General features: G+C 53.0%; 1 protein-coding gene across 1 annotated transcript in view; it reads left to right on the forward strand.

Moving 5' to 3' along the window:
- The window catches only part of atp2b2 (ATPase plasma membrane Ca2+ transporting 2), a gene marked incomplete at both ends in the record, with an annotated part of 76,422 nt that overhangs the window by 47,553 nt on the left and 18,869 nt on the right, over positions 1 to 10,000 (forward strand). The window contains 2 exons of the mRNA XM_083668550.1: positions 1 to 99; positions 1,223 to 1,465. The exon at positions 1 to 99 is cut by the window's left edge and continues 116 nt beyond it. Of these exons, the coding sequence (XP_083524676.1) occupies positions 1 to 99; positions 1,223 to 1,465 (342 nt within the window). The remainder of the gene's footprint in view (positions 100 to 1,222; positions 1,466 to 10,000) is intronic.

Consider the following 10,000-nt stretch of genomic DNA (forward strand, 5'->3'; position numbering starts at 1 on the left):
TTTGTCAAGTTCTTCATCATCGGTGTCACCGTGCTGGTGGTGGCCGTCCCCGAGGGTCTCCCCCTGGCCGTCACCATCTCTCTGGCCTACTCTGTCAAGGTAAGACCCTGACCACAACCCTGACCATAACCCTGACCCTAACCCTGACCCTAACCCTAACCCTGACCATAACCCTGACCCTAACCCTGACCATAACCCTGACCCTGACCATAACCCTGACCCGAACCATAACCCTGATCCTAACCCTGACCCTAACCCTGACCATAACCCTGACCCTAACCCTGACCATAACCCTCACCATAACCCTGACCTTAACCCTGACCATAACCCTGAGCATAACCCTGACCCTAACCCTGACCACAACCCTGACCCTAACCCTGACCATAACCCTGACCCTAACCCTAACCCTGACCATAACCCTAACCCTAACCCTGACCCTAACCCTGACCATAACCCTGACCATAACCCTGACCCTAACCCTGACCCTAACCCTGACCCTAACCCTGACCATAACCCTGACCATAACCCTGACCATAACCCTAACCATAACCCTGACCACAACCCTGACCCTAACCCTGACCATAACCCTGACCCTGACCCTGACCCTGACCCTGACCCTGACCCTAACCCTGACCATAACCCTGACCCTAACCCTGACCCTAACCCTGACCCTGACCCTGACCCTGACCCTGACCCTGACCCTAACCCTGACCCTAACCCTAAGGCTAGCTCAACTCACATGACGCTGGTTTAGATTACGTTTTGTTTTTGATGAAGGGCTGGGGTGGGTCCAAGTCCAGGGCAGGTGTTCCTTGAATCAAACGAGTACTGTACACACCAGGGGAGGCTGGAGGAGGTAGAAATCGGAGGACGGGCTCTTTGTAATGCATGGAATGGAATGAGGAATCGGTACAGTGTCTGACACACACGTTTGATACCTTTCCTCATTCCGCTCCGTGCATTACAATGAGCCCGTCCTCCGATTTCTACCTCCACCGGCCTCCACTGGTACACACTTAATTCTGCTAATCAACGTCTTGGCAGTCATCGGGAATCATGAATTCCGTTTTGTCTTTTTTAAGATCAAGGATATTCAGTGTTAAACAAATCGCTCTGTTTTCAATAGACGCTCACATTGTAATCTTTCGATATTATGAAGAACTTCTCCTAAAGACAGTAGTTTGAGGAACAAATACCACAGCGTAGTTGATGTCCTTCACAGAAAATGATGAAGGACAACAACCTGGTGCGTCACCTGGACGCCTGTGAGACGATGGGGAACGCCACGGCCATCTGCTCCGACAAGACGGGCACGCTGACCACCAACCGCATGACCGTGGTGCAGTGCTTCATCGCCGACACCCACCACAAAGAGATCCCTGACCCTGGAGTCCTGCCGCCCAAGTCCCTGGACATCCTGATCAACGCCATCGCCATCAACAGCGCCTACACCACCAAGATACTGGTGAGTAGATGAAGATGAGGATGAGGATGAGGATGAGGATGATGATGATGATGATGATGAGGAGGATGATGATGATGATGATGATGATGACTGGCTTTGTTTGTGGTCCATATGTCTGGGTGTTGCTACCCCTCTACCCCTGCTACGCCATTTGGCAGAGAATCAAGTTGATATCTCCTCTTCTTGCAGTCGAACTGCAAACCCAATGGCATTAGGGCACAGTAGAACTACAAGCCCCATGGTGCACTGCAGTACAGTGCTACCAGGCAGACTGTAGTAAAGCCTTGGTCACATGGTCCCAGCTGGACTAGCCTACAGCAGGGAGCTTAACGCTCTCTCACTTAATAAAGGAAGCATATTAAACTACCTCAGGGCAGGAACACGACTATCAAAACCTCGCCGCTTGTCCTAACCTCCCTCTCTGGACGTGCTGCAGATGAAGTTGTGCATTAATTAAACACATCCCTCTCAGAACCATGCTACCAAATCAATATGTGCCGTATTCTAAATGAGAACGGGCCCTGGAGCCTTTGGCTGCTGAACAGAACCAAGCTGTTGGTGTGTGGACTGAAAGCCAAAGTATTAAAAAAAATGCCTTTGCTGTAACATTGGGGAATGGAGTGTTCTACAGGACTGAGGACACGCCACGAACTAAAGACAGAGAGGCGGTTCGCAGCAGTGCCTTCATTCATTCTCGTTGCTGTCTGCCTGTCTCTCTTTTGGAGGAAATCATTGGTGTAAACGTGGTCGTTGGCGTTAGTGAGACAGGCACCAAACAGCCCACCAGCTTGTGTGGTGGCCCACATTTATTGTAGCACCCAGCTAATCGTGTTCATTAGAGGGATCATTTCCTCGCCATCTGCCTGGTGATGGAGAGCAGTGAAGTCTTGTTGGAAGCTCTTCTCTGACAGTATGAAGCTGTTCTCTGACAGTATGAAGCTGTTCTCTGACAGTATGAAGCTCTTCTCTGACAGTATGAAGCTCTTCTCTGACAGTATGAAGGTCTTCTCTGACAGTATGAAGCTCTTCGCTGACAGTATGAAGCTGTTCTCTGACAGTATGAAGGTCTTGTCTGACAGTATGAAGGTCTTGTCTGACAGTATGAAGGTCTTCTCTGGCGGTTTCGTGGTCGCTGTTTGAGATTCACATTCAGCGTTATGCACAAGTCTTTTAAGTTTCCTAAGCCCCGCCCACATCTGTCCGGTCTCTGGTTGGACAGGTTGTCCGGCTTGCGGTCACCTGGTGTGACCGACGGGGTTCGAACCTGGGTCCCCTTGCTTGCCACACGACTGTGTTAGCTTGCTGAGCTCAAGTCTCTGCGTTCACTCAAGGACCTTAGTTAAGCTGTCATGGTGAGTACTCTCACAACCCATCCTAATTGGCTCGTGAGTGTCATGGTGAAAAACAGATCCCACTATAATGAGTTTGTGTGTCCCAATCGTCCGTGTCTGTCAGAAGGCTCTGCGTGTGTCTAGGCTGTAATAAAGTGTTTTAACGGACCGGCGGGTTTTTGCCTCGTAGCCCCCTCCACTGTGGCGCTGTCATGGCGACAGATCGCACCAGGACAGCCTTGGTGGCGCCCAGCACGTTAACGCACGCCGCCGAGGTGTCATGATGCGGCCAGCTGATTGGCTGCCATGTTGAAGACCCTCACAGTTCATTGGCTGTCATGCTGAATATTTCTCAGTGTGGAGCCGGTTCATTGGCTGTCATAATGAATATTTCTCAGTGTGGAGCCGGTTCATTGGCTGTCACGATGGAGGCTCTCGCAGCTCCGCGTCGGAGTAATCCTCTCCTTGGCGTCTTCGTGAACACACACCATCTGCCGGCCTCAGGGGAGGCTGGCGGAGGTAGAAATCGGAGGACGGGCTTGTTGTAATGCGCGGAACGGAATGAGGAATGGTGTCAAACACGTGCGGTTAATACTGTTCCTCATTCCATGCCATGCATTACAACAAGCCTGTCCTCCGATTTCTACCTCCCCCAGCCTCCCCTGGCCTGCCTGTGACACTGGGCCCACTATGCACTGTATGATATCTGAGCTCAACAGCCAATAGGATTTCAGCGATACGGGGGGGGGAGGGGGTTACACGTGGGTTTAATAAAAGGATTTGTCATCTTAATCTCCTTATTTATTAAAAATGTTACGTCATGCAGTTAATCATCCTGGCCAGCCATAATCTAGATATTCTGTTTTTGGTAATAAAGTTCTATTACTGATGTGAATTACAGACGATGCTCTTTAAAGTGGAATATGACCCTGTAATCCAGTGGGATATGCTGTTTTCATTAGTTATTTGTAGACACAATCACCAAAGAAAGCGTTTTAAAACCATCTCTGAGGCAAGATATTTTGCTTTGAATGCCCTGATCAGTTAAATCTGACGTACTTTAACACCATATGAGAGTTTTTTAGGAAGTAAACACAGACCTCGCGTTTCGCTAGCTATGATGCAGCTGCCCGCGAAACGATGAGACGGTGTGCGCCATGGATTGACCACAAATAGACAGGTAGAGGGGACAGGTAGAGGGGACAGGTTGAGGGGACAGGTAGACGGGACAGGTAGAGGGGACAGGTAGAGGGGACAGGTAGACGGGACAGGTAGAGGGGACAGGTAGAGGGGACAGGTAGAGGGGACAGGTAGACGGGACAGGTAGAGGGGACAGGTAGACGGGACAGGTAGAGGGGACAGGTAGACGGGACAGGTAGAGGGGACAGGTAGACGGGACAGGTAGAGGGGACAGGTAGAGGGGACAGGTAGAGGGGACAGGTAGAGGGGACAGGTAGACGGGACAGGTAGAGGGGACAGGTAGACGGGACAGGTAGAGGGGACAGGTAGAGGGGACAGGTAGAGGGGACAGGTAGACGGGACAGGTAGAGGGGACAGGTAGACGGGACAGGTAGAGGGGACAGGTAGACGGGACAGGTAGAGGGGACATGTAGAGGGGACAGGTAGAGGGGACAGGTAGACGGGACATGTAGAGGGGACAGGTAGAGGGGACAGGTAGAGGGGACAGGTAGAGGGGACAGGTAGACGGGACAGGTAGAGGGGACAGGTAGACGGGACAGGTAGACGGGACAGGTAGAGGGGACAGGTAGACGGGACAGGTAGAGGGGACAGGTAGAGGGGACAGGTAGAGGGGACAGGTAGACGGGACAGGTAGAGGGGACAGGTAGACGGGACAGGTAGAGGGGACAGGTAGAGGGGACAGGTAGACGGGACAGGTAGAGGGGACAGGTAGACGGGACAGGTAGAGGGGACAGGTAGACGGGACAGGTAGAGGGGACAGGTAGAGGGGACAGGTAGACGGGACAGGACGTGGACAAGGGCGTTGTCCTAGCTGAGTCTGAGTCTAAAGTGTATTGCACAGCTCTTGTGTCGTAGCACCATATGCTGTCTGTTCCCTCTCTCTGTTCACACCGGTGTGTGTTCATCTGAGGCCCAGCCCAGGGACAGGCTTCAGAGATCAATACACAGCAGATGAAATGGACGGGCTCCTTTAGGTCCTCTTCTCCATCGGGGAACCGAGTGGTTCCTCCTCTCCTCTCCTCTCCTCTCCTCTCCTCTCCTCTCCTCTCCTCTCCTCTCCATCCTGATGCACTGATCCAGGAGGAGCCTCAGAAGTCGACGCAGGTCCCCTGCGGCTCCCAGCCTTCACCATCACCACCACCAGCCCCCCCACCCCCCCCCCTCCACCACCAACACCGCCCCCACCCCGGACCCCCTGGGCTGGGCTTACGTAATGCCTCTCCTCCCCTCTCTTCTCCACCCGGGGGGATGGCTACAGAAGCCTTTGATAAGCACACAAAGGAACCTTTGATATCCATATCATTTCAGTTTTCTCTCTCTTAATCCAGAGGAGGAGAGGGAGGAGGAGGCTCTGTTGATGCATCCCCTGCCCCCCCCCAGCACCAGAAGCCAGCTCAGCTCAGTCTATTTGGAGTCAACTCCAATTTTGAGAGGGAGAAGAATCGACAGTACTGCGTGGAATGGAATGAGGAATGATATCAAACACATCAAAATTCCTCATTCCATTCCATGCATCCTCCGATTTCTACCTCCAACAGCCTCCCCACCCCCTATTTCAGCACCAAGGGAAAACTTCAGAGGTTTAGAAGATTTCGGTACAGTAGGTCACCATTACTAACCTGGAGAGTCTCCCTCAGAAACCTTCAAACTGTACCTCAGCTGCGAAACTAACGTTTCAGGAGGGACTTGACATCTTCGGTGTCACTGCTGTCATTTACATTATGCTGGTCCCCTGTGTCTCCCATAATGAATGAAATATATGATTGTATTCCCCACAGAATGAGTTTTCCTTCATCATCAAAAGGATGTGCTTACTGTACCGTCTCCTCCCCTATCTCCTGTTTCCTGTTTCCTGTCTCCTATTTCCTGTCCTGTTGGTAATAGACCCTACTGCAGTGGAGGCTGGTGGAGGCAGAAGTCGGAGGACGGGCTCATCGTAACGCATGGAACGGAACGAGGAAGGGTGTCAAACGCGTGTGAATTTTCCCTCCACCGTTCCTCGTTTTGTTCCGTGCATCGCAACGAGCCCCGTCCTCCGATGTCTGCCGTCGCCAGCCTCCCCCTTGCTGCCCTACTGTGAGTTTCAGGACGCTGCTCTGCATCAGCGGACTGAAATAGAGTCTGAAATGTATCATACCACAGATGGGGCGTCTTGTATAGACGGTCTGACACTGATACAGGCTGTATTCTAAGCCCCTGTGTGTGTCTTCCTCTGAGCGGGTCTTATGTTGCCTCCGCCACCTGCTCTGTTAACCTCTGGGGCCGCGGGGCGGGGAGGCGGGCCGGGGAGGCGGGCCGGGGAGGCGGGCAGGGGAGGCGGGCAGGGGAGGCGGGCCGGGGAGGCGGGCCGGGGAGGCGGGCCGGGGAGGCGGGCAGGGGAGGCGGGCCGGGGAGGCGGGCCGGGGAGGCGGGCAGGGGAGGCGGGCCGGGGAGGCGGGCAGGGGAGGCGGGCCGGGGAGGCGGGCCGGGGAGGCGGGCAGGGGAGGCGGGCCGGGGAGGCGGGCCGGGGAGGCGGGCCGGGCAGGCGGGCCGGGGAGGCGGGCAGGGGAGACGGGCCGGGGAGGCGGGCTCAAACACCGCTGTCAGTCGGTCGGTCTGTCTGTCACACTTTACATTAAGCTGCCCCCCACCACCCCCCCCCCCCCCCCCCCCGCTCCAGCCCCTTACCACGGTAATAACTGTAGTGACTCTAGGCGTTGAGCAGTGTTCCTGATTCAGTCACCTCAGGGGGTGTAAATTGGGGGGGTGTAAGTTTGGGGGGTATGCTGCTTTATCTCAAATGCTGCTGCAGTCAAGGGCTATGTCTGAGTCATGGATTACGTCATGGGGTACATCGACATACCAAGCAGTGTGTGTGTGTGTGTGTGTGTGTGTGTGTGTGTGTGTGTGTGTGTGTGTGTGTGTGTGTGTGTGTGCGGGTGTGTGTGTGTGCGTGTGTGTGTGCGTGTGCGTGTGCGTGTGCGTGTGCGTGTGCGTGTGTGTGTGTGTGTGTGTGTGTGTGTGTGTGCGTGTATCATTGATAGGTACCCTATATGTCTGTAGTGAAAAGTGCACCGAAAGAAGTTCAAAAGCATCAAAGGGACGGTTTGGTGTTGAAATAATGATCTTGTCAACAGATTGATATTGATTCTGACTCCTTCTGCCAAGCCAGCAGCGGCCTGGCAAGGGAGGCTAGCAGCCACCGCTGCCAAGCCAGGACACAGTCCACCAAGACGAGCTGCAGCTTATTTAAGAGTTGGTTTTCGCCCGTGTGGGAAGGCTCTCTGTGTTTCTGTCAGCCGGATTGAGGCACGCTTGTTTGCACATCGCCAGTAGGAGCAAGAGTGAGCGTCTCAGACATGGATGGCTGGGAGCGCCTCAGTGTCCCCGATCCACTCTGATGAGAAACCCACTCCGGGATACTTCTACAAGGAGCAGCAGTGCATCATGGCCCGCAGTATAGTACGCTGTGAAATGTACCAGTGTGGAAATGTCGCGTATCAACAATGATTCATCTCAAGCAAGAGGACGGTTGCGATTGACAGAGCACCTGGTTTCAGACGGTATGACGGTGTTTGCTGAGATGACAGTGATGTCGTGAGAGGAGGATTCCCTTCCCCGTCACACGACAATGGCAACGACATTGTTCTGATTGGTCGAGAAAATGTCGAGCGCTGCGAATCAGATCGTATCAAATCGACGTTTATTTGTCTTGTGGACGGAACCCGGCCGTAGACGGTGTGATGAAATGATTTGGGCGAGCAATGTGCAACGTCATTGGAGATTGTCACTGGTGCAGGGAGTGCAGATGGCGGAACTGGAGGGTGGGGGGGGCTGAGGTAGTGTCATTAGAGGGGGGGGGGGGGGGTGCTGAGGTAGTGTTATTACAGGGGGGGGGGGGTCTGAGGTAGTGTCATTAGAGAGGAACGTGGGGGGGGGACAATTATTATTATTTTTTTCACAATGAAAATAATAACACTCCCAATAACTGCTATATTTCCAGCGTAGCTCCCAAGGTTAAGAGGCATTAGAGCACACCGCCTCCGTTGTAAGGATGATATAATCGCGGGTGTTGGCTCTTGGAGGAGTGATCAGTTCTATTTTAAACACTCTTCTCACCACCGCCGGGGTCGGGTGAGATGTCTCACCGTTACCAAATCTGCTTCCATTTATACACTCTGAGTCACCGTGAGGACGCAGTCAGGAAGCAGCACTGGAGCCCCTTGTGTCTCCTGGTCTACAGTATCTGTCTGTGGGATCCCCCCCCCCCCCCCCCCCCCCCCCCCCGCTATACTCCCCTGCATGGCGCAGAGAAAGATAAATCAAGCGCACCTCGATTGAAGTATTTGAAAAAAAAAAGACTTGGGTGTCTGGTGTCCTGTCGTCTCTCGGAAGCTGCCAGGCTCTCTTCCTGTACGGGGGGAGACATCAAAGAGTTAATGTGAGAATGACCTTAGCAGGGTTGCAGGGGGTGTGTGTGTGTGTGTGTGTGTGCGTGTGTGTGTGTGCGATGCGTGCATGCGCGTAATGTGTGTGTGAAGGGGAGCCCTGTGGCTCAGGGTGTGTACCTGCCGAGAGGGAGGAGGGGAGGAGGAGGGGAGGGAGGAGGAGGGGAGGAAGAGCAGCTTTGGGGGTGAGAATGTGAGAAGCCCAGGCTTGAAGAGGAAGTGCGGCTGCCAGATCTCCCCTTGGCATATGTCGATGCCCGCGGGAGCGCCCAGCGACCGGGGAGAGGGCAGCTGTTGCCACGCCTGATGCCATACCCACCTCCGTGCCAGCTCTGCACCGATTGCGTCACTGCCACGTCAAACTCCGCCCGCCGGGGCCCCGCCAGGGCCTCCCAAGGACTGGAGTTGAGGTTGAACGCTCCTCACGAGGAACATCAACCCCTCCCTCACTGTTTACAGCAGGGGAGGGAAACACGCCCTCCGCCTCAACACGCAAACCAGCTCAGATTATGTCTAAACATTGTGACAGGGATTATACAGTACACCGTCATTTATACAGTACAGTACACCGTCATTTGTAATTCCTCCGGGCGAGATTAGGGAAATTGAAATCAGACCTTAATCCGAATTTCATGAATGTCGGAAGTGGAGAATGGTAGAGGTCCTCGAATTAAATAATGATGCAGCAAATGGTACGTCAAATCCAATCCGGATAACTCTGATAACCACATCAGACAGAAGAGAGCACTTTAAAAAAAAATAAAAAAAAAAGTTTTTACTGCTAAATAATCCATCCATGACCAGCCTGAACAGCAGTGCGTGACTGTACAGTATGTCTGACACAGGGGAGGCTGGCGGAGGTAGAAATCTGAGGACGGGGCTCATTGTAACCCATGGAACAGAATTAGGAATACAATTCTTCATTCCATTCCATGCGTCATTCAACGCGTCCTCCGATTTCGTACCATTCCTCATTCCATTCCATTCCATTCCGTGCATTACAATGAGCCCGTCCTCCGTTTTCCACCTCCGCCAGCCTCCCCTGGTCTGACAGCAGATCCTCGCCACAGTTCCTAGAAGGCTCTGTCACTAGACAGACACTCGTCTGCCGGAGCGGAGCGGTTGCTAGGAGATAAACCTGCGTGGGCAACACTTTGAAACAATGCCGATGACGATGTTGATGTAACACAGTCATTATGTAAAGACAGGGAATGTCTTCATGTAATGAACTCATTAAGAAAGAACCGGTTATTATATTCCTTTAGCACAGACATACAGTACACTCAAGTATTTATAATCCTGCCTGCTTGCGTGTGAAGTAAAACACTGCCGATGTAATGACCGTGGTACGCAGGCTGAGGACTCAAACGTACGACTCAGAGACAAAAAAACTTGAATCAAAAGAATAGTCTTTACTTTCCAAAAACAGGGTTCTGTACACAGGTAGGCAGTCAAAGGGTAAGGTCAAAGGGTAAGGCATATAATCTGATAAGGAGAAGGCAACAGGCAGAGTCAGGGAAGTAGGGGAGATCAAAAACCGGGAAAACAAATAACACAAGGATAGATCGCTGGTACGT

The sequence above is a fragment of the Argentina silus genome (genome assembly GCF_951799395.1).
Source record: "Argentina silus genome assembly, chromosome: 4".
Lineage (NCBI taxonomy): Eukaryota > Metazoa > Chordata > Actinopteri > Argentiniformes > Argentinidae > Argentina > Argentina silus.